At 39.0% G+C, this 25,924-nt stretch overlaps 1 protein-coding gene across 3 annotated transcripts in view; it reads right to left on the bottom strand.

Annotated features, from left to right (window-relative positions):
• Nucleotides 1–19,882: 19,882 nt before the first annotated feature.
• Nucleotides 19,883–25,924, bottom strand: part of FHL5 (four and a half LIM domains 5) — a 30,999-nt gene continuing 24,957 nt past the window's right edge. For 2 of the 3 annotated variants that reach the window (XM_027694883.1, XM_027694875.1), the window contains exons 4-6: nt 24,281–24,450; nt 21,982–22,168; nt 19,883–20,776 (exon numbers count right to left, since the gene is read on the bottom strand). In XM_027694883.1, coding sequence (XP_027550684.1) covers nt 20,625–20,776; nt 21,982–22,168; nt 24,281–24,450 — 509 coding nt within the window. In that variant the 3' untranslated portion in view covers nt 19,883–20,624. Of the gene's footprint in view, nt 20,777–21,981; nt 22,169–24,280; nt 24,451–25,307; nt 25,523–25,924 lie in introns of those variants that run through there. The other variant, XM_027694894.1, reaches the window with a different exon arrangement.

Genomic DNA, 25,924 nt, shown 5'->3' on the forward strand with positions numbered 1-25,924 from the left:
AGAAGCCAGCTGAGGACCTACAAATAGTACTGGTGATTGCAGCTTTAGGTTGCCAACAAGAACTTGCTGTAAATAGTGTAAATTTTAGATCTATTCTAGTGTCTGTTTGTTCCCATAACAAAAATAAAGCTGAAGTGCAAGGAAATAGAACTCCACAGTCAGACACAGTTATTAAGAATCCAATCCCTCACTGCATTGAACTTGAAAACCAATAGACCTTTGCAAACTATCTTCCAAAATGTGATTTCTTTTTCCACAGCCTGTTTAAGAAAGAAACCCAGTTTGGCAACTGAATGCTTCCCATGCATTGGAGTCAGCCAACTCTGAAGTTTGCTAACACTCATTTGGAACCCAGTTTGTATATGGCTTGGAGAGCATTGCAAGATGCTGCAGGAGGAATGAGGGATGGTTAGCTACTGGAAGTTAGAGAAAGCTTAAGAACAGCTGGGAGCAATATAGCTGAGGTTGGAGGAAAGTGTAGGAGGAGGGACAGAGAACTTTTGTGGATAATCAGAGCTGTCAAAGGTTTAAACTGAACATATTAGCTTAAAGTATTCGGTGTAGTCTTCTGCATTTGGTATAACTGAACTGTATTACTCTTCAATTTGTCTGAATGTTTTAGAAAGCCCATATATTCTGGAAAGGTATGCGTTTTTTCAGTAAAGCTGAATAAGCTACAGAATATCTTGTTTGACTGAAATGAGATTTCGTGTTCTACATAGACTTTTCCCTAGAAAAGCGGTAACAGCAAAAGCATCATTTTGTTGCCCAAACTAATAGTGTTTGGATAGGGTGGAAATGGGTAGGAATGATATTATTCCTCTCCAGAATTAGAATCCAGTTAAAAAACTTGGAAACACTCACAGGAACAAATGTTCTCATATACAAGAGAACATGAAAAATTCTTTTTCTTTTAGGTTCAGTTGTATTTGTGATACATTTTTGTTATAGCATTTTGTTGCATCTTTAATTAGGAACTTTATAATAGAACTCCTTTACTTAAATTAGGAGAAATGTCATTGTAGGTTAAAAGGTACAATTCTCTGAATAAGTGGCTTGAAATGGGTTTTCATTAATTTTAATGTGAACTGAACACCAATTGCATCTGTGAGTCTTGCCTGAAGCTTGGTTATTCTTGTCTAACACATTTTCTCCTTCATTATATTAAATTTATTCTACAATTTTAGAGACAATAATCACCATGTTTCAATTGTTGTTATTTTCCTATTGTAACCATTATCTGATATTTTGTTTCTTTGTTGTTGTTGTTTCAATGTATGCCAGAAAAGACTAAATTGCATTAGACTTTGAGGAGGGAAAATATAACCCTCAGATTTTATGACAAATATATTATTGCACTGCAACAGGTTTTTTTCTTCACTTCCTCCTCCTTCTTCTTGATGAGAATGCCAGACTTCTAGATGCCAAATAGTGAAATGGTCCTATTGGCTCTAGAAAAGGCCTTTGCCACTATATTGGAAATAAACTGGCAGCTTTCAGCTAGAGCACGTTCCATTGCCTGCCTTAGAGCTTTTCTGCTTTCCTTTACAGACATCTGGGCTACTGTTTTAATGAGAGAGACTTTGGACTTCACTGTCCTAATAAACAAAGGATTAACACAGGAGGTTTACGAAAGTATTTTGGTGATGATGTAGATCCCTTTAATGAACACTCACATCCACTGAGAATTCATTTTTCTCATCTACTTTTCCACTACATTGCTTTTTCTTGACTAAAAGTTTAGGTACTTCTTAGTGTTAGTTCCACCATCCACCAGGCTTCAGATGTTTATTTCTCTGCAGTTTTATGTGGTATATAGCGATGGCTCCAAGCTGTGTTAAGCAGAATGATCCAACCAGACAATGGGAGTTTTCTTTCGCTTTAGTAAATACATGGGTTTGTTTACTCAATACCATATAAACTGCATCCAAGCAAAACTTGATTAGATGCTCTGCCAGAAAAAAACTATGAGAAGAGAGGACTGGAGAACAGCTGTCAGCTTTTGCAGTTTCTGTCAGCTTTTGCAGTCCTCAGATATAGAAAGGTAAGAGAAGTATGACTGGCTTGTTTCCACTAGGATTGTAAATAGGTACACAAGCATGGGTCTTTCATTCATGTTATGTAATCTAGTAAAACAGGAGGGAAGACAAGTCCATTTGGTGATAAGTCATACCAAAATTCATATGCTGGGTCTAAATTCCTTGCAATTTTATTATATCAATAGATGAATAGTTTTTTATTGTGTTTGTTGTTTTTTGGTTGGTTGGTTGGGGTTTTTTGTTGTTGTTCATACAGTCCTAAGATGCATTGTATTCTGGGGCACTCAAGTCTTGATATTTCTACTTTACATATTTTACTACACTTCAATCTTGATGACTGTTTGAAAAAGCTGTTAATGTTGCAAATGTCCCTTTCCTCTTCTCCCCCAACACTTACAATGGCAGCTGCTACGTTGACTTGCTTTTTTCCATGGGTACACATTATTGCTGCCATCCCCTGCATGGAAAGCTATCATTTGGTTCTTAGTATGTTGTACCTGATCAGGTTTGTGAGCCAGAGGATCACCAGCTGAGAATTATTCCAGAATTAGCATTAAATTTAAGAGACCAGTAAGTGCTGTTCAGCAATGAGAAAACAATTGGTTAAAACTACATAATTTCTGGTGCCATAGACATGACATGACATTACATGACATGACAGTGTAAGTACAAAATTGACACTCTGGGCTGGTGCAGAAGATCAGCCTCTGAGGCTGGCATGGCTGCAAAGTAAATGTCTCTTATTGACAGATTGGCTATCACTGACATTGCCCTGATGACGGCATTTGAGAATATCCAATGTAAACATGCTACAGTGGTCCAAAGTTGTTTACCTTGTAGCTTGTCCCATTCTTCAGTCAATCCTATTGTACTTCCATCCCAGTTTGGTTCTCACAAGGAGCCTCTTGACCAAAGTTTAAGCCTTTGGTAACAAATTGATTTCTCCCATGTGTTTGTGCAACTGACTCACTCTACAGTGAGGTTTTACATGATTCTGCAATGTTACAAATATGTTAATGTATGCAGAACAATGCTTCCAGTTCTGGCAGACATTTGCTGTGCTCATACCCTCAATAAAGATGAATTTTTTTTGTGCTGCGAAGTACTCCAATATGACTATAATGCTACAGCTCACTGAACTTGCTTTAAATTGACTCTCTGCCTACTGATCAGACTATCAAAACCCAAAGAACTGTTCCCTTTGCTTTTCCGTAGCAGTAATTTAAGAAGGCAAAACACCATTAAGTTCAATGAGGCATGATTAACACTCAAAGACACGGAAGTGAGAAGCCCATAAAGATGTGATCTTGCACTTAGTTATTGTGTCTCACATGTATTTAGGTGGTTTGGAGAAAATTACTGGGGAGAAAGAAATTGGATATCTTTCAGCTTTTCTGAAAAAACCTCTGTCTGACCTATTTAGCAGCCAAATATGTATTCACATATAGTGGCAGCGTAACGGTTGCTGAGATTTTCTATTTATGGGCATATATGTTTACCATGCCAGGCATAATTTATATCCTTGCATTTTGCATATTTAAGAGAAAATCAAGTTGACAAAGGCTATGGGAAAAAAAAAAATCTATGAAATTGTGTTTCTATGTTGGTAGAATAGCTCTTGAGGAGACAGAATGTTCCCAGAAGATGCTAAAACAAACATGCAAACAGAACTCTAAATTAGGACCAAGGCAAGAGTTCAAGTGCTTTATTTTCTTTCTGAGACAGGCGGCTTAACTGTTTGCTCCAAAGATACAGATCAAATAAATCCAGAAAGTTCCATTGCCTTGCTGAATCACTGTCTGAAAGGTTATTTTAAAGATGTTGGAATACAAGCTTGAGGTCCCATTGAGGGTAAGGTTTTTACTGCATGGAGGAAAGGCAAGGACAACCCTATATATCACTAGAAATTAACCAGAAAAGTTTAAATATAGAAGAAAGAAATGTCCATATTGATGGGCTTCAAATGGCATAGCTTCAGCTTTATCAATGGTGTTAAGAAATTTTTATTATCAAATGGTGCAAGAATGGGTTTAGATGATATTGGCTGAGATAGCCTTGTAGCAGTGGCTCTTGAAAACACAGGAACTCTACATCATGCATATGTAAATATCTATGCATGCAAGTATTTTTGAGATGAGAGACTAGATTATGTTCAACACAGAAGCGGTTTTCATGGTCTTATTTAGCGGTCAGAGTTATGCAAGGGTTTTTAACCCTGTAAGTTTAAATGTATGTCTGTACTGAATGGCACCTGACAAGCTTCACAAACATCTCTAGGAGCAATATACTTAAAAAAATATGGAAAAGTAATGCATCAGCCTGTGAGGTCTAATACCATCTACAAAAGAGGGTCATAAGACAGCTGCTGCCATGTTCACACTTGCTGTATATGATCAAATGCATATGTACAATGATTAATCTCGGTCAGAGTCAGGCTGGCTGTCAGCAAACTAAATGCAGTTGGGCTGACCACATAAAAGCCATTTCTCAAAACCTGGGCTTCAGTTTTGCACAGTTCATTGAGGGCTATGTACTCCTCCTACCTCTCTCAATGGATTCTCATGAAAGAATCAGCTCAAACTGACCTAATTAAAGGTCAACAGTGGGAGGCTGATGCCTGAGATGTATCTGGAATGAGCTATTGGAGGAAATTATTAATCCTGTCTGTAAGCAGAATGTTTTGTGGCATTCATTGATTTGTCAAAGCTTTCCTATAGCAAGTTGATTTTGGGACACAGCAGAAGACATAAAAGGAAGGTTGCTGTCTGAGTGGTTATGGTGGCTCTGATCAGTGTTTGAGCTTCTACCAGCAAAACCACTGGTGTTTCCAGATCACGGCACAGTCCCTTAGAACAAATCTCTCTAGTCCACAGAGGATGCTTTTGGTTTAGCTGTGGTAACCGCAAGCAGAAAGATGGACATTCAAATGGGAGGATAACAATAGCTTTAAACCCAAAACCTCGACTGTCATTGCTCTCACACAGAACAACTGCATAAAAACCATTTGTTCTAGTTTGAGACAAATGAAAGGCAAGCTAAACATTTTCTCCCTATTTTGAAATGAAAATAAGTATTACCAGGATATTGCAATTAATTTGATTAATTTTTGTTGATGCTTGGATTTCTACTTTTTTGAGAAAATAATTCTAGTTCTTGTGCTTTCATTTTAGGAACATATACAGTAGCCCTTTTTTTATTTTTAAGTAGAAGATTTACTAAAAAATTTTGAAACTTCTCAAGGGTTAGATTAGTGGTGCACTACCACCATCAGTGCTGTGGCAGCATGTTTGGCTTGGTCTGTCTGACCAAAAGAAGTCAAGTAATTCTTCCATTCCCCTTCACCTACTATCCTGGTAAATTCTAAATCTACAAATGGAGAGGAAGAGAAGAGCTGCAGACATCTAATTTATCTGATTCTTCTCTGAGTCTCAGTAGCTATTAAGATTATGGAAACCCTGGCATGAAGCATTCTAAGCTCTGGCCACTCTGTGCTGCCAGTTTTAGGTGTCTGAAGTCCTTTGTAGTTGAACTGTTTTGCTACTTATGTGGCTATTGTCACTTTTCAGAAAAGAGAACTTGTCTAGTAGTAGTAGGAAAATAAAACAGGTGCCCTTTAATTGGTCTTGAAGTAGCTGATGATGCAGTTCAGTAGCATGCCCTGGCAAACCATCTGTGGATGTGGGTGTAGTCAAGCGTCACTGACTGCTTCTGTTGGGAGTGGGCTCTGCTCTTCTCTCCCCTCCCACAGCAAACTCTGTTGTTGGGGGACTTAAGTTATTTTTTTCCTTTTAGATGGATATGAGGGAGTGTTGGTAGGAAGTAGAGATGAATTTTGTGGGTTTTTTCCTTTTCCTTTTGAAAGAATGAGAAAGTCACATGAAATTATTTATTATGTGCCTGGGAAATGTCTTTTTCAGTTAACCTTTTGGGCTTGGGTTGCAGGTCTCTATCCCATTCTTTTCTCTTAAACATTTTCTTTTATGCTTTCTCCCTTAGATTCTTAATTCCATTAGGTGATACAACCATTTTTTCTTTATGTAGAGGGAAGGAGTTAAAGTTTTTCCATGCTCTTTCAAGTATCTTCCTTTCTAGTGTCTTTTTCAGAAATAAGAATGGGATAGAGACCCATTCATTCCACACTAGCATGGTCTCTCTTGTACTGGGAACCCCAGAACTGGTCACAGGACTCTGGATGCAGTATCACCAGTGCTGAAGAGAGGGCAAACATCGACCTGCTAGCACTAGGCCAAGATGTGCTTGACCTTCTATTGTGCAAGGGTATATTGCTGGTTCACATTCAGCTTGACGTCCACCAGGACCCCCAGATCTTTTTCTACAAGATCTTTTCTATCTGGACTCCATCCTGTACTGGTGCATGTGGCTGTTCTGGTCTATTCTGCATTCCTGCCATTGAATTTCATAAGGTTTCTGTTGGCCCATTTCCCCAGCTCATACAGGCCCTCTGAATGGCAATTCAGCCCTCTAGCATGTGAACTACTACCTACAATTTAATGTGATCCACAGCTTCTTGGGGTACATTCTCTCCTGTTACTTGGGTCATTAGCAAAATTAAGCAATACCAGTTATAGTGTTTCAAAATGTGTCTACATCATTAAAAGAACTGTATTTTTATGTGTTGCTTTATTCCCACTGTGTTTCTAAAGATTTTGATTTTGTTTATGTTGCTTGCTGCGGTTTTTATGAAGATGAGACTTCTGTTTCACCACAGAATAAAGAATTGCAGTTATGTGCCCATTTTCCCATGCTTCCCAACTGCCCATGACTCTATAAATACATCAATCAATTTATTTAGCTGCTATTCTGTACCTTGAAAATGTGGTTAACATTTTTAAAGCACTGTGAAGTGCTATACTGAAAAGCTGCCAAATACCATTAAATAAAGATTTGTGCTTCTGGAATTTAAAAATAAAAGCTTAATGTCTCAGATATGAAAAAGGAAAATCACAGTTAAAGAACTGTGTTTATGAATGTAATTCCAATTCTAAATGCATCACTGTCAAAAAAGCCTCCATCTTCTCTCTTATGATGGTCCTAATAAAGCATTTTCTCTCCTATCCCAAGTGTTAAACTGATACATGAGCATTTGCTCCTGATGTGCTTCAAAAACAAGCCCAGACCAGTTATCCAGTACTGAAAGGCTGAATGCGGAATTTCCCTTGACATTGATTAGTCCTCATGACATGGCCACAAGTCTGCAGCTTTTGAGGACAGCCTCAAACTGTACTTTTTCCTTTCCAGGCAGAACACACAACTAGATCTTAGGTTTGCTGACAGACTGTCAGTAAGAGTTTATCCTCAAAGAGGCAATGCACTTGTCAGTATTAGCAGGACCTTAACTCCAGGCAAAGCTGGAACTCCTGACTCAGGATAGTTTTATCTTTGATTCTGGCATTAAAGATGGTGAATGTTAGCTACCAAGTAGTATCGATATCTATGATGAACTACTGGATTGATTGACAGTTGGTAGGGAAGCAAAAAATATTGTAGCTTTTCTCCTTCACACTGTCATGCAGTAAACCTGTCATGCAGGTAACTGGCAGTGTACTGAGTTTACAGGTGGGTTTGGGGTGATGGACTTTTCTCTGGCAGGCTTTTTGCCAAGTAACATGTAGCAACATCAAGCAACTATGTTTCAAGAGAGATGACTTTCAACCAACTGTAGAAGTGGCAACAGTGTGTCATATTGAACTTCTTGTTTCCAAGGAAGTGACAAGTGTTTTATGATGAAGTTAATGATGAACTCAGTGAGAGTTAGTTGCAGTCATCTGGATTTAAATGATGGAATCTGTGAAGAGCCCTTTGTGAGAGGTACCGTAGCTGACCTGACTGACATATGAACAGACTCCTGTGGTGGGAGAGAAAAGTACTGCACTGCAGGTGATGTTTAACCAATTCTAATAGATCATCCTTTCAACAGCTTTCCTTAGAAAGTTTTGCATTTCTACAGGATAACGGTAAATTAGCTGGATTTCTGCTTCTTCATGCTGAAAGTTGAGTTTCCGGTCACTCCAGAGGGCTGAGCGTAAAAGGTGCTTGCTCTGGTTTTTCGTTACACTTGTCAGAACTGCCATCTCTCTTTCATGACCTGACAAAACAGGCTTTTGAGTTCACTGAAGAATGCACTCTGGAAGGCTTGTTCAGCACCAGTTTGATGTGTAGGACAGCAGGGGGCTGCTGAGCGAGCTTCATGTGACCAGGTCAGGATTGGTGTGCTTGTCTCTGAGCCATCTCAAGTGGCTGGCACATGCTGTGTGACAGAATACATCTGTCACTACAGTGGTAAATAATTTATCATAGACTCATTTGAACAGAGTAGAGGATGGATTGCAAAGGTGGATTAAAAGTGGCCTTGCTTGGCTATCCAGCTAACTTCCATGCTTCTCTGTGTGCTGTATAACAACAGAGAAGCTGTGCAAGCTGCTTGCACCCTGATGGGCCATACTTGCATGCAGTGAGGTAAGGCAGGCTTATTGCTATCTGACTGAAGTCTTCCATATGTGAATGAAGAAACCAGTTCTTCTAAATTGTACAAAACCAACTTTCCTGACTTTTTCCAGGTTACTGAGAACTGAATTTGTAACTGCTAGTGTGGCCACAAGGTAGGATAGCCAAAACCTGTTCAAAATTTTGTCCTATTTGTGTTAGGCAGGACTAAAAAACACTGAAGGATTTGCTTTTCATACACCCACTTGAACAAAGAGAACTCCATTCTTTGTGTATGAAGGCTATGGGACAAGTGAGAAAAAAATATGTACACACATTTACCTATTTCTCTGGTTAACAATGTAAGGCAATCTGTGTGGTAACACAAAATGTTTTCATCAAGTGAAAGTAATCTTAGCTAGTGTGAATTATAATGATAGACTTCTACACACACTCTACTATATGTGACTTAAATGATGCAAATACTAAGTATGCTGAAAATATATAAATCATTTATAGGGAGAAATGTATTTAAATTTGTCATGGCACTTTGTTGCATTAACTTCTCACCCAGGCAGGGACTGTTGTGACAATACAATAGACTTTGGTTTTTAGTTAGATATTTCCTTTTTCTTTTCTTTTTTTTCTTCCAAAGGTTACTGATTCATGTGGCAAGTATTCATATTTGACATCACCTTTCCATGACTAAACTACTACATCATTTTAAAATAAGAAAATTCTGCTTTCAATACTGATTGATGCATTACTGTTATTTTCCTATATTTCATTTGCTTCCTTTCACTTTTCTTTTACTATGCTTGTCACTCTTGGAACATGTTCTGCATGTGTAATATTTGATATTCAGAAGAATTACACATATGCTTTTGGTTCAGTACTTAAAAGGATTATTCTCATAAATAAACATGGAAGTAGCTACAACAGACCTATTTATTTATTTTCTGTCTCATTTTGTTAGCTATTACTGCATTTACTTTTTCATTAATGCCACTCTTTTGTTGCTTACACCATACCCTTATATTTGAGAAGTTCTCATCCAGCTGGTACTAGTTCTATCTCCTTTAGTACCCATCAGAGATTTTACTAAAAGCAGTCAATTATATCAAATCATTCAGGAGAGTAAAAATAATCCTTTTTAACCCAGCAATTCCTCTAACTGAGAGGTATTCTTGACAGTTTCCATTCTATACAATTTTAAAATTCCCATCTGGCCACATGGAATGAGAAGCAGAAAGTAGACAAGTTTATAAGGTTTCCCAGTTGCCTGATAAAATGTAGGATTTTTCACCTCCACACTGCCTATAGGAATGTGGTGTAAGAGGAGCTCTCAGGTTGTTTGATCATAGGTAGATCATGACAAACTTCCACCATTGTCAAAGGACCCACCACCATCAAAGGATCCACCACCCCTTGTCTTGTCATTGTCCCAGCCTCTGGAAGTCCAGCAGCATCTCTGCAAACCCATTTCTCCAATGCTGCTGGGGAAGAGAGACAATTCCTGTCAGGGCCAGTATTTGAAGTCATAATGTTATTGATAGTATTTATGAATTAGCTAAATTTCTTGCTTCCCATGTTTACTGTTTTGAGGAAATAAAGTTAATTGTTCAGAATATTGCAGCAAATACTACTGATTAATAACTATAGCTGTGAACCACCGTGCTGAACCTGGTTCTATGTTGTTTTTGGAGAGTATCTCAGCTAAATCCACACCATGATGTCTATAGTGCAACTTCAAGAGGTGAGAAGCTAAAAATGCCCTCACCCTATTGTATGAGTGTTCACAGACATAGTCTTTCTGCTGGGAAACTGCATGTCTGATTCTTGGGGCTGGTTGATACAGTCACACAGAGACTTGTCATCTGCTGAAGCTAGAATTGGATACTCCAGATTTCTTGGAGAGCAACATGATTATGTAAAGTAGAGGTCTTCTTACATGTTTGAACCAATGAATGTTTAATTAGTCTACATAATACAAAATTTTCTTCAGCAAGAAATGTCTTGATTCCAGAATGCACAGATAACCAGTGCTCAGGACAGAACACTTTCCTGAGGAAATTTAAATCCTTAATTGAAATTGGACAAAGAAGAGAGCTTTTCACATTTCTGGTGACCATGCTCACTGCTAAACACTCACACTTAAAAAAATGGTAATGCACAAATGTCCTTCTGTCAAGATTCTTGAAAAACTTGGTAGTCCTTGAATATCTTGGTAGAGCTTTCACAGCTTTGAATCCCAAAGAAAGATGTGCTGCTTTCCTGTCCTTAATGAATTGGAAGTGACTTAACCTATAACCTTTCCAATTTACTTAATTTTGGAAAATTAAGACACTCCACCATGGTGGTTGTAAATGCTGATCATGCAGCCAATCTGTGCCTCTTCAAAGAAAGCCCCTTGTGATTCCTCAGGACAGTGATGTCCTTGCAATCTAAGTAGTACAACACAGACTTTGTAAAACTAGATAAGGTGTCTGCAAACAAACATTGGTGTTCAGGGTATGTTTTTTCACCACAACCATTGCAGATGGCAGAGTATTTAGCAGTCTTTTCCATTGCACTGTCAGATGGTTATAATGCTTGAAAGGAAAGAATGTGCCGTTCTTGCTGTTCTTGTTTTGGGCAGCAAAAAAGAGATGTAAGACACTAAGGTGCCTACCAGCTACCTTTCCTTGGTGCAAGTGCTCTGTTTGGTAGAGAGTGCAAATCCCAGCTTGCTGAGGACCCTGCTGTAAGCAGGAGTTAAGTGTGAAGGGTAGAACAGGGATATGACCTTGCTTCCCTCCCATGATCAAACAACAGCAGGTGTTTCTGTACCATGAATGCAGCAGACTACCTAAGCCTCTGGGCAAGAGGGAAGCAAGGTAGGAATCCTGTTAAGCCTACCTTCCTCTTCAAGAATTCTGGCAGGTCTAAGTTACTCTTCTTTAACTAACAGACTATAGTTCCAGCTCAATCTCCACCCTTCACTGTTGCTTTTTGTCCCACAGACTGACTTTAATTTTAGTACTGAGAATCAATTAGATGCCCATAAAGAACAGTATCATAGCCTGAGTCTTTCCTCTGTAGTTAACAGACATTTATTGTTTCTGATGGGATATCTCCATCTTCCACACATAGCTCTGTGGAAATCAGAAGACAAGTGGAAAGAGAGGCAGCTGGGTCCAGTGTGCCTCGCATCTTGGTGCCTGACAGCACATCAACAGAAGGACCAGAGAGCATTAATAAATCCAAAAGATAAATATCACTGCATTTTCAAGGCAGTGAACTCATGAGCCTGAGTCCACAGGCATGCTTCTGCCTCAGAAGTGAGGGAAACTTTATTGGGTTCATGTAACTTCAAGGATTTATGAAGTTTTGGGGTTGGTGGCAGGTTTGCATTGGAATGGCTGCAGTCCAGGTGGCCAACATGCCATGCTGTGTAGTGGGGGTTAAGGTGAAGGCCTGCCTGGTGCTGTAGCTAACCCTATGCTGTGTTCTTGGCACAGGCAGATGGTAGAAATCCTCCTAAAGCCCTCTTTTGAAAAGCTTTTTGGGCTTTGGCAGGTTACCAAAAATATTAAAAAAAAGTAAAAGTGACTAATCCTGGCAAATTTGGGTTAGACTTTTCAGAGTTTCTTTCTGATCCAGGTGAAGGAGCATTGGAATTAGAGCTGCCTCTGTGGCATCCTTACCTCTCCTGCGTTGCACAGGCTTTAAGCAAGATGGCACAAAGTGATTACTTTAATACGGAAGCCATTCCCCATTGTTCAGGCAGAGCGGATCATGCTCTCACAATGAACACCAGCCTGCATTTGGGACTCTCAGCTTTGCTTGCTTTGTGGCTCCATGCTGAAGACTATTCTGAAGATAGAATTGGGAGCTCAGCTCAGAGGCTAACCTTGTCAGATCGGTCTCCATCAGCCTGCTGTGACAGTGCTTTAGAGAGATCAGTTCTCACAATTATCTAATTTGATTTCTTCAAGATGGGGACGTATATCCCTTTTACAGCTGAGGAACTGAAACATGTACCCAACCTAAAATGCTTACAAGTAATTGTCACTGAGCACATAGTATCTTGATCACATATTTACCCTGTGGGAAATGTGTCTGCAGTTCCTTAATGCAGAAGAGATATAATTGGGACAACTGGATTATTGTAGGGATGGCAGAAGACATCTCCACAAAAGAAATTTTTCCTTTTTGACATCAATTCCCAAGCCAAAATCAAGCAAAGCACCTGAATTCTTCAAAGAAAAAGGTTCAGAGTTTTTAAGTGTAGGGAAAATGTTATATTTTTTTCTATGCTTTGTTTTGTGAAGTGTAAGATGGTTTTGACTGAAGTCTTCTGAGAATGAAAAGGAAAAAGGTGAAGAAGAAATCAGGAACTGGCCTGAGAAAGTCTGGCACAGACTGCAGCACAAAACATTTAACTTTGACTGTGAAAACATACCCTAAACCAAAGATCTTGGTAACCAATAATAGACATTGCCCTCCAATCAGTCAGGGTGGATTTACTTTCCAGTGAGTTAAGACTTAAGATTACAATAACAATTTTTTAGCAATTAAAAAAGAATCAAGCTAACAGGGAATAAGATGGCTATTGTAAGAAAGCCAGGAAATTGAAGAGTTAAAGGCTGAAGAATTCTAAATGTTTAAAAACATTGGAATGTGATGTTAGGGTCACCTAAGTTGTTGTTTCTCCAACTTCTTGCTTCTCCAAGGCCATATGAGAACAATCTGGCCCCCAAAAGGAAACTAGTGTCCTGTGTTTGGTCCTCTGTCACAGGCTCACAAACTACATTGCAGGCTTTTTTTTCATAATTTGAGGTAAATCCTATTCTCCATATTAGCCTTTTGTGACCATCTGCATTCATAGCCATAAATTTCTGCTCAGATTGCTGTCCTTCCAATGAAAATATTTGACTAAGCGTTTAATTTGCTTTTTGTTATAAGTAAAAAGCTTTTTCTCAAGAAATAAGTAGTCCATTTTTTTCCTTTGGGAAACAAAAGTAGCAAAAAATGTAATTTAGCGGAACTTGATAAACTGTTTACATCATTTTGCACTGTATTTTTATTTTTTTTAATCCGGGGAAGATGTGCGTGAATGGAAGAGGTTTTATTTATTTATTTATTTGATAATTAGTCTAGCAAAAGCTAATAAAAAATCTAAGGTGAAGACAGAGATGGTTAAATGAGGATTTTCATCCAGAAACAATGGCTACCTGAAGTATGTCTTTTCTAAAAAGGTACTCTAAGCTGAGCACTGGGGTTAAAACGTGAGCATCTATCTAAGGCTGTTTGGATTTTTGTTGCTTCCAGCTGAGCCAATCCTCTATTTAGTAAGCCACCCAGGAGATTCCTGAGATTGGTTCACTATGCCAGACTGAGATCCTTTTCCAGCAGTCTGTTCTCCTGGTCACAAATGGAAATTATGAGAATGTACTTGAGGACAGTTAGGATATGAGGTGTTGGATGCAAGCTAACAAGTGACTTAAGAGAGTGCTGAGATACTGGAGTGAAATGTCCGAAGACCCAAAAACTTGCTCAGTTGTTTTTTTATTTTGCTAGGTAGTCTTCTACCTGACTCAGTTCCTTAAACATGTGAGGCCATGCTCCTTTGCTTGCTCTGTAAGTGATTTTGTCTGAGTATTTTGGTGGTCACATTCATATCTGTGCCCAGGCTACAGACAGGAGCCGTGTGTTTCTTTGTTGCTGTAATGTGACTTGTTCCCAAAGCCTCACATAGACTATGCATGAAAGGGACTCATGGCTCCTGTTTTTCAGACATTGGTGGTAGTGCAGCTTCTTGTATTCAATAACTTAAAATTCAGTTCGTGCTATGGAAAGCCAGCAGTAAATCAGGTGAGTGCCTACAGTCTTCAATATCTGACTGGAGAGGACAGAAAAAACTGCACAGCAGAGGCACAAGTTAATAAAACCAGATATTGAATTATTTCCAAGACAGAGATAAGGTTTATTAGCTTGGATATAATGCTGTGAAATGGTTGTTCTTCTGACACTGAATTAGTTTTCACTGAGTAAATTCGGGTTCTTATAGGCATTGTGCAAGTGTGTGTGACTGTGCTGTAGGGTTGTTTCTCTCTGGGCTCATCTTCAAGGACCCCCAGTAAGGATTTGAGTGGAAAACGCAGGATGAACGTCTACAAAAATGTTTAAATGAACACTATTGGACAAAAGTTCTTGCTAACAAACTAAGAAAAGCTTAATGATTCAGGCCAAAGCTGGTATCTCTAGATGCTCCACTGCAGCTGTGTATTGCCAATTGGATAACATCCCTGTGTTACATCCCTGAGTGCAGCCATGTCTGTCCTCCAAAGCACTTATCTCTGGTATTGAACTACTTGTACCTGGTGCTTCTGAATAACATGACTGTACTTTCAAATATGATGAACTGAAACTTTGTGGTTATAGTAGTCTATAACCATGCTAGGTGTTTTGTACTTTAGTTTAAATTGCCAGGTTTCCCATGATTCAGTCCATTCAAGTTTTGGCAATTCCAGGTGAACAAACATGCACGTATACACACAAGTCTTCTTTCAGATAGTATTAACAAGAATGTAGAGGATTTATTGCAGCATTCCTGCTTGATTGGTAAACAAGCTTGTTCAGGCTATAGTTTTGAATCCCATCCAACTTTTTTTGTTTACAGAAATGATGTCTCAGCTTCCACTTAGGCAGTAATTCAACATTATTTTCCTTCAGCTATTGTATAAAAATCACTGTGTTTTTACTTGTCTTCCTAAAATATAATACCCTGCTCTATATCCATTCTATATTGAATCAAGTGAGATTCATAAAACCTTTGACCAGGTGCTGACATTGATGGTCAATTCAGTAGGGTATAAACACGTACACACAAACACATCCTCCCCCCATCTTGTGATGGGCCTGGCCCATGAAGCATTTGAAACCACAGGTTCAGAAGGACTTGCAAAACCTTACTATTCCCTTCTTAATGCTTCTCTGATTGCACTGAGCCACTGTTAGCATGAGGAAAACTTGCTGTGTATCCACTGGTAGAGTACAAGCACCAGTTGAACTTGCATGTGCTGAGATACTGCAGAAGAGCTACATTGTGGTGTGACACCCTCTTCACTGACAGGGCCAGGCCATGCCTATCTCTTTCCCAGTCTAGGCTCAGAGATTTTCTTTCTGGAGAACTGGGACATAAGGAGAGAGAATGAAGAATATCTAGGTTTAACCATAGACAGAAGCCATGAGTCTGGAGTCTGTGAAATGCAGAAGTGGTCCCGAGTTAGAGAATCATAGCATCATAGAATCAGCTGGGTTAGAAGGGACCTCTGAGATCATCAAGTCCAACCCTTGATCCACTACTACTGTGGTAGACCATGGCACTAAGTTCTGACATTACTGCTGCTCTGTGTTGCCTGTTATAGCATCTACTAATAATTTGCCTGGATTTTAAAAGTAATAGTCCAGGAAAAGGCTGATATCTTGCTCTCAGAACATGAACTTGCCTCAGAGTGAAAAATGTGACATTCAGAAACACGGGTAAAGAAGGGTCACTAGACAACAATACCTCAGGGCTTATCTTAATATTTTAAACCTGTTATTTCTGGGAATTCTCTGAGAATTAGGCAGTGGTTGAGGAACTTAAACTATAGACGGAAGTACTGAGGGAGGTAATAGGGCAACTACCTCACTCTTAGTTAGTCCCAAAGGGCAGCCTCCCTCCCAGTCTACTGCGATAACTATGAGTACAGTGGAGATATGACCAGGTTACTAGAGACATCACTACACCTTAGGGAAATTTAGCTTGATTGTAACAAAAGTAATGTGATTATCTTAGAGTTGGGCTGCTACATGTGCAGGGAAGAACTAGATATATTTTAAACTAAAATAGTACAATGTTAAAGAAAAACATGACATTAAAAATCGACTTAAAAATAAATCTCTCAAAATTCCACCCTCTGAAATTTGTTAAAGAAAATTGAATTACTCTGAAGTCTGTATCCTGGTCATCCTGCAGTAAATTCAATGTTAGCAACAAAGACTGAAGCTGATCATCTGGTTCATTTTGCCCAGTGCCTTTCTGTACCAGACAAACATGTTCTATACAGCATTTAACGCAGAGATCAAGCATCACTTTGAAACTGACCACATAGATCTTACCTCTTGGTTCTGGAAAAAGGCTCTCCTGGAGCATTACTGCTTAGCAGCAGCTGTCACCTTCTAATTTCCAGTTTCCAGTCCTGAGGAGTTTACTTGCCTTTGTTCTTGAATCAAATGTATCCTCTTTGCTTATAGTAGCCATGTAATCTCTTCCACCATCTGCAGTCCTCCACAGAGACACACTGTTCCTTCTTGTAGCCCTTCTCTACACCTATTCCAGTTGGCTTCATCTGCATAAGAGTAGTTGACCCAAATTGTGCACAGTTGTGTTGGGTTTGCATGACCAGGTTTTGGTAGTGAGGAGCTACAGGAGGGCCTTCTGTGAGAGATTACCAGAAGCTTCCCTTGTCTCCAACACAGCCAATGCCAGCCTGCTCCAGGATGGACCCATCACTGGCCACGGCTGAGCCCATTAGTGACAGTGGTAGTGCCTCTGGGATAATGGATTTAAAAAGGAGGAGTAGGGGAGGGCAGGGAACTGCTGTGGAAACAGCAGCCAAAGAGAAGAGTGAGAACACGTGAGAGAAACAACCCTGCAGACACGAAGGTCAGTGAAAATGGAGCAGGAGGAGATTCTCTAGACACCAGAGTAGAGATTCCCCTGCAACACATGGAGGTCCATGGTGGAGCTATCTGCCTGCTGCCTCTAGAGAACCCCATGCCAGAGCAGGTGAGTGCCCAAAGGAGACTGTGACCCTGTGCGAAACCCATGCTGAAGAAGGCTTCTGGCAGGACCCATGGCCCAATAGAGAGAAGAGCCCATGCTGGAGCAGTTTTGCTGACAGGACTTGTGACACCATGCAGGACCACACTGGAGCAGTCTGTTCCTGAAGGACAGCACCTTATGGAAGAGACCCCACACTGGAGCAGGGGAAGAGTGTGAGGAGTCCTTCCCCTGAGAAGGAAGGAGCAGCAGAGACAACCTGTGATGAACTGACTGCAGTCCTTATTTCCCATCTCCCTGCACCACTGTGGGGCAAGCAGGTAGAGAATTCAGGAGTAAAGTTAAGCCTGGGTTGGGAGGAAGGTGGTTTTAAAATTTTGTTTTATTTCTCATTATTCACTCTGATTTGATTGGTAATAAATTATTTTTCCCCAAGTCAAGACTGTTTTCCCTGTCACGGTAATTGCTGAATGATGTCTCTTTCTCCTTGTCTAGACCCATGAGCCTTCTGTAATATTTCTCCTCCCCTGTCCGGCTGAGGAGGGGAGTGACAGAGCGGCTTTGGTGGGCACCTGATGTCCAGCCAGGGTCAGCCCACCACAAGAGTATCACTGTATTTACATTTAGGCATTGGTAGCTGGTGACAGAGACTAGGAAATAGCAATTTGCTATCTAATATAACTTTTATTTTTGAGACCCCTGGTGGCCTAGTGGTTAGCGTGCAGGACTTTCACTGCTGTGACCACGGGTTCAAATCCCGGTCTCCTGGCCTGATGGAGGTCGTTAGCCCTGTGTGGCCATCCATCTATGAGAAGGACACTCTAAACAAACCTACGTCCTGAGGACCTCACTGCCATTGTCCAAGCTTGCTTGGCCCCGGCAGATGAACCTTAGGATTAAAGGGTGGGCTCAGTTCAGCGCAGGCTGTGTCTCACCTAAAAAATCCATTGCGCAGGCTGGAAAGGTAAAAGACCTTTCCCAAAATCTTCGTTCGCGAAGATGGGCCATTATTATTAACTTTTATTCAAACTATTTATAGCAATAACATTTATTTCTTACTATTATTCTGAAGTGAAAATGCTCCATTTCAGATTTGACTGTTGTGTATTTACTGCAGAAGAAATAAGTAATTCAGTTGGTATTTCTAAAAATATAATTAGTTGATGAGTCAGAGAAGAATTTCATTTTCATAAATGTTAAGGCTGGAAGACTGGGTTTATCATGATCAGCGTGTCTGACCTGTGACTGCGTCATGTCTTAGGAGTCTGCCTGGTAATTCTTGCGTCAGTTTGTAATTAAGCTGGAATATTGTTCAGACAAGACTGAATAAAGGGCCCAAACCACATTCTTTCAATGTGCTGAATGTTATTTCACACAAACAAACAAAAGGTACACCCCACAGACAAACCTGAATATGGTGATTCATCATTTTAATTAAAAAATTGAGGACCATTAACATTTACTAATATGCTAATCTCTGATAACTCAGTGCAAATTTTTAGAACATCATACACAACCATGAACCAATAAGTGTGTGTATATGTATATATATATATATATCTGTCTATATAATGCAATTAAACATATTTCTATTTATGGGAATTTAAGCCTTACCAAGAACCTGTATTAGCCATGTGAGATTAGTAAATAGAAAAGAAAGCAGCTGGGATAAAATGAAAAGGCATAAACTCATCAAAATCTAGAATGTAATAAAAACCATGAAAGAGGAAACTGAAAACCAAAAATGAACACTATGTAGAGCAAAAGATAATATTTTATTGACTGGAAAACAGATTGCTATGTACTTGTTGGTCAGTCATTATCTGAACTGATTTTATGCCACTGCAGTTCAGCCTTGGCTTAGCTATGCACACATATCCCTTTTTTTTACCTTTTTTTTCACTTTTCTACCTAAAGTAACAGCTGTCTTCACTGTGAATAAAGGCCACTCAAGTCAGCCAAAAAATTCTATGCACTTAAGGTCAGAGCCTAAAGAAGAGTGACTTAAAAACATGCTAGATGAGGACTCAAACAGTGCTGCACAGTGCAGAATCTACCATTCTTAACATCACTGCTCCATTCACAACGGCCCAGTACATGAGTGCTGAAGCTTAGCAAGCAGATAGAACCTTCTTGAAGCCAGCTACCTAGAAACCAGGACCTTGCACTGCAAGCAAGAACTGCCTAGCTTGCAATGACAACATTACTAATTCTTGACATACTATTGGCAAGTACATGTGGCACATGGTAACGTGAATTGAGTATTGGTTCTGGAGAGCTTATAACCTGTTGTCCACAAGCAGGCATTTACAAGAAAAAAGATGGACTGTGAATCAAAGACCTAGCAGGATTGAAATGGTAAGGCCATTAACAGGGCTTTGATTGCTGTCAAAGAAGCTTTGAAGGGACAAGGTTAAAGGGACAAATGTGAGTGTCCTCTTGTGTCTGCTAATTAAAATATATACTTTATGCATGTATTTGAAGGTCTAGTGAAGACAATGGAGAAAGAGTCTTAAGGTATATTAGCTATGGGAAAATGTACATTAGCACTATTCAGTCTTGGGCAATCCTCACCTCTTTCAGTAGCTCAAAATACGAGTTTATTTATGTTCTAGAGCAACTCTGTCTGAAAAATTAAGCACAGTTACCCAATTTTGGGAAAGGATTTGTGTTGTACTGTTTTGGATGCCTGAAGACTATGTTTTTGAGGAGCAATTGCAATCCCAGTAAGGGGAGGAAAGTGACCTTTTTTCCCCTTTATCTAGCCCCGGAAGGGGCATCTCTGACTCAGTGGCCCGCTGTGTGGAAGCACCTCCTCCTCACAGTTTCTGCCTGCTTTGTCAACATCTTTTTGGCCTAAAGTGTGGATGAATAAATTATTTATGAGTTGTTCTCATCAATTTTATGATCCAATAGAAAAATGTGCATGCCTAGCTCTCCATGCCCAGGTCTGCATCTGTAAAACAATGTTAATGCCTCATCAATATTCATATACCATACAGACTTTTCAGAATCCTCCTTGGTTGCATGGGAGATGAAAAGTAAATTTTTAAGCTTCTAACAGCAGAGTGCAGTGTGTTACAAGGAAAACATACTGTAGTTAGATTCAAAATATATATGAATCTTTTCTGCATCATTTTCTTAACCAGTATGGGGCTGTTTAAATTTTTTTATAAGCAATTATAGATATGATAGAACTAAACCGCTGAGGAAAAGTTACTTGAGTGACTAAATAACTGTTATAACTTTTATATGGTTTTCTTACAGCAGAGTAATGAACTGTGTTGTTACAGAGTGAGAATAATGCAGCTGTACAACTTTCCACAGAACTACGAAGCAGAGGCACATTCACAGCAAAGGATGTCATCCTGTCGAGTGAGGAATTCCCTGTTCACCAGTGAGACAGAGCATTTTGCACAGTTAAAGCATTCCCCATGCCACTGTCGCTCTTCAAATGAGATGTATTTGGCACTTCCAAGAGCTGAAATAGATTATGAAAAAGATGTGAATCCAGTATTTCGGAAGATGGTTCAGAAATGTAACAGATTGTTTTCTGATGTGTGATCAGATTGTTATGCATACAGTGAACAAACAAATGAACAAAAATCCGTAGTCTGAAATATTCTTTGTTGGCTGAATCAAAAAAACCTCCATAACTTGAAAATTAAATAAAGTGAGAAGTATTGTAAGTAAAGCCACAAGTCACTCGCTTGCTTGCATATCCCAGTATGAGCTCTGAACACAATGGTTTTATCAGAATGTCCTCTCAGATTTGCTGATCTTCCCAACAAACTCTCATGAAAATTATTTGCAATATGCTTATACATATAGTTTCTATACAACATTTAATGAAATTTAATAATTTCCACCTAAGTTTCTTCAAGATAGAGTCTTTTGGAAATTACCAGATTATGGAATTCCTAACAAAAGTATCTGAAATGAAATCTTGAGGTTTGTGGGGATTTGAATGTTTTTGATTTGTTTGTTGTTGTTGTTTTGTTTTCATTTGGATTTTTTTGGTAAAATCATGCACATTTGATTGGGTATTCATCATATGAATATGCAGCATGCACCTGAAAGAATCAGGCAGTATTTTTTCAACAGTTTAGTCTACACAGAATAGAATTACAACATAGAACATCAGCAAATGCTCTCAGAAAACTTCAGCTCTCATAGACTAGTGACATATATGTCTAATTATAAATCATCTAAGTACAAAAGGATGCATGCAATACAGCTTTGTTGCATTTGGCAAGCTTTCTAATTTGACAAGTGTGCCTTACCAGCAGGCAATTAATCTGTGTTCAGTTTGATCACACTTGCATTTAAAAACAAATCTGAAGAAATTACAGACATGAGGGACTTGTGCGTACTGTCCTGGGAAGAGCAAAAAAAACCACCTTTTCTTATATTCTTAAGGAGGAATTTTAGTACAGAATCAAATCAAATGATGGAGGAACTCCTTTCGTCACATAAAATGACTACTCGGCAGTTAGGGAACACGTATAATCAGCATGTCCTAGCAAGATACATTACATGTGATATCGAGTGTGTCTCTCTAGTAGTGAACTCCTTCAGTCTTTCATTGTGATGAGACTATTTTTTAATGTTGTTTTCTAAAATAAAGCTTTTGGAAGAGACTGATGATTCATCACTGTCCAGTCCGCTTTAGAAGATGAGACTCACCTGTAATAGGTTTCTTGCAAGCAGCACACTTCTTAGCATACAATTTGCTGAAACAGTCCACACAGTATGGGTACTCATCTTTGGAAATAAACCTTTGTCCATACAGCTGGGTTTTACACCCAGCACAAACAAAACATTCTTCATGCCAAGGCTGGTCATGGTAGGTCACGCCTCCAGAAGTTATTACCTAATGTATAGACAAAGCAGGATAGAGCGATGAAACAAAGGTGTGAATCAGGAAGGATTGTCCAATCCTACATAAGTAATTCCACTTGTTTTCTCTCTTCCCGTATGCACAAGAGGTGAGACTGTGGTCACATCAACTGTTTTTCATCTGGATTTTCAATTTGACTAACTGCAGTTGAGCTCAATGTGCTAGTGGTTTGTTTTTCAATTTTTTATCACAATATAGCCTCCAAATGTGTAATAATCAGGTTATCTTCTAATGAAATTTTTCTGTTTTATTGTAGATAAAGGTTTAAAATCAGGGATGCTCTCAGAAGAAAAATTCTCAGTGATGGACAGTGGGTGAGAGAACTGATGCTGAGATAATGGTTAATCTCCAACTGGAACTGGTATTTTGCTGTCTCACAATTGAAACACTATTTTAAATAGGAAGAAAGACAGTAAAGAAGTCTAAGCGAAACAGACATTTACACTGTCAGAAGAAGAAAAAATGGTGTTTAACAGTGTCATCAATTTTTCATTCCCAGCAACTCACTCACAGCTCTGCACTGATTATTTCTGAAGAGTGAAATTTCCAGTTTTTTATTGCTCCCATATGTGTGGTAAAGAGCTGGTTTCACAGAAGTTGTGAGAGACTGTACAGAAAAATTTCTATAAAGATGAGTTGTAAGGTAGTGTTTCTACTGTCAAATCACATGCATGACAGTGAATGAATGAATGAATGAATGAATACAGTTGGAACAGGAGGAGAAAAAGTTGGAGAAATTTAAGTAGAAATAGCGCTAGTTGGAGAAATTTAAGTAGAAATAGCGCTATCACCAAATTTCCCTGGGGAATACAGTTTCAGGGAAATAAAGAATAATACTGCATCATGTCAAGCAATAAAAAGACTTAAATAGTTCCTGATCCCTTTAACATTCCAGTTTTGGGCTATTCCAAATTCACGTTTGCTTTTCCATTAAAATCCAAAAATCACTGGCACAAAATTCAAGGTTTCAGTTTGGCAATTTAATCACTTTGGGCTCAATTCTCATTTATGGGAACTGATGCAAGTTTAAGAAGTACAATTGTTTCAGCTATTATGCAGGGGGACACTTTGCATTCCTAGAATTTTTAAGAAGCAAATCCTTATTATTTCACTTTGGTGCTGCTAACCTCAATGCGTCTAATAAACATCAAGCATAATTACTACAATTGCCACATGACCATATAATACAAATTAAAGGCTAGATGTAGAAACATGAAAATATATAAAAGTACTTTCTAAAGTTTAATTACTGAAGAAAAAAACAAGTTTACAGGTAAACATTAAATAACAACATAAATTATAAGTTATTTGATGAAGTGAAAAAAAAAATTTTGTTTGCTTCCAGAGTGATAGAGGTACTAAAGAATAAGTTAAATTCTGCCATAAAAACCAGCTTAAAACAGTTCCCTAGAAAACAGTATCACATTAGAATAGTATGATGAATAGTATGATACTTTGAGTTTTTTTCATCAAGTAGAGACAATTTTAAAACGTGAGAAATCAAGGGAGGGAAGAACTGATTTATTTGTACTTGGGGAAAAAAGAAAAACTCATTTGAAATCAAGCTTTCTGGTAGCCACAGGGAAAGTATCATGTATTGAAGCAGTGGAACTCTTGACTAGTGTTAGCACAATTGAATGTTACTTGAGCTGATAATTGCCTGATACATTTCAAGGAAAAAAAAGACAAGACTGTGGATGCTTTGCTCAGCTTAGGTGACTTATACATGTGAATATATGCATAAAAATGATGGAAAGAGAGGCAAGTTTGCCAAGGCAAAATCAGACATTATCAGGAAAGAAGGCTTTTACATAACTTTCTGTTTAACCTTTGCTAAAAATCACAATCAGTAAAAAAAAAAGAAGCCCAAAGCATTTGTTTCAGTCAATAAGTATACTTCAAAGATAATCAGTCTTAGATTAATATCAACCAGAGTGGACAGCCAACACTGTTGCAGTTGGCTTTCAGTGCCCAATGTCAAAAGGAAGACTCTGCTCTTATTCTTAGTTCACCAGACATTTTGTATGACCCATCCCTTTCCCCCATGTCTCACTAGGACAGTTTTTATATTACATGTTTAATTACCTTTTTGCAAGAGTAACAATGGTGGGCAAATTGCTTCTCAAAGCAGGGCACGCAGTAATTCTCATTATCTTTGGTGATTAATGGTTTTGTTCCCAATGGTTGCTGACAATATTGGCAAACGAAACAGGATTCATGCCAGGAACTCCCCTTAAATTCCATTTTACGAGAACCTGAAAAAACCCAAAGTGAACAATCCCCCCGATACAGCCTTGTAGTATAAGTCTTAAATGTTGAGAATACTCGTTTTCAACCTTCAATCTTAGTAGCAGGTTATCTAAGAAAGCACTTATCTTAAATTTAATAGAACTTCTAAGAATGTACTTGAAATTTCAAGAACATATTCAGATCCATACAATCACCTGGCAAAAGATGTGCTAAAATGCCTAAGCTGTGATTTTGAGTCTGTCTTTATATGAATCTTTTGGGGTTTTTTCTTTGTGATTATGCTTCAGTTACTCAGATTTTCTCTCAAGCCAGCCAACTCAGTGATAATGTTCAGATTCACAGCACTTCTGTAAATTAGAGATTAATTTCTTGGATGCTTACTACATCTATTATTGTCTTGCCTTTTGTCTTCCTTAACTAAGGCTCCTTCAATTATAAATGCATTATTTATCTTAATCATCTTAAACTGGCAAGTTTTTAAAAGTAAATATTTTTTCTGTGATGCAGTGCATTACACTGCCTCTTCTTATAACTCATAATTTCATCCTAGATCAACAGTTTTTTAATCATGTTTAACCAGATGCTTTGGATATAGCTCAAGGACAGAAAGTAGTTCAGTTAAATGCCTGTCAGAGGAGTTTCAGAGATTTTATCTCTGTGTACAGGTGTCCTGCACACCTTGAGGTAGAAGCATAAGTCTAAGATATGCACAGACAACTGAGAACAAATTTTCCAATGAATCTCCATCATAACTTCCTTCCCTGTAGGTAGCATCAGACTGCTAAGAGAGGTGCAAGGTAATTTACCATCTTTTCCACGTGAAGAAGAGAATTGCCAGTATAATGGATTAATCCCACATAACCTGTTTCCTGTACTATGGGGCTAGTGGAGAAACTACTGGTTGTATTCAAACAGAAAAGGTTTGCAGCTTCATCCCAGTAATCCCAGTGATCAGAAGGCTAACTTCACTATCTTTGCCTACTAGGTCTTTTCAACACAGAGCTAGCGAGCTGATGAGAAGGAAGTTAATGATACAGAGACAGGCTGGTGTTCCCATGCCCCTTCAGTTCTCTGTTTGCACTGTTACCTTCAGGCACTTACTGCAAGGATTTATACTCCTAGACTCTGGGGCAATATCTGAGACATGAATATACACCAGAAGACAATAATGCAAACCTGAGTAAATTCTGGTACTATTCTCATCACATCTAGTAAGGTGTGCCTATTTGACAACATTTTTGTGAACTATATACAATTTATACAGTATATAGTCTTTAAACTGCGCGCTCCGCGCGCGCGGGTCAGTCCCCAGGGCACGGCTGCAGCAGGCGGCAGGGGCAGCGGGGGCAGCAGGGAGTGGTGGAGGGAGGGGGAACCTTGCCGTCGGGTGCTGGACCCAGTGGAGGTGGAGAGGGCAGCCTCGGAACACACAGGTTTGCCGTTCCAGGTTTTGGGGGGGAGCGGGGGGGAGGGGGAGGG

The sequence above is a fragment of the Neopelma chrysocephalum genome, unplaced genomic scaffold (genome assembly GCF_003984885.1).
Source record: "Neopelma chrysocephalum unplaced genomic scaffold, ASM398488v2 Primary Assembly neopelma1_23b, whole genome shotgun sequence".
NCBI classification, from domain to species: domain Eukaryota; kingdom Metazoa; phylum Chordata; class Aves; order Passeriformes; family Pipridae; genus Neopelma; species Neopelma chrysocephalum.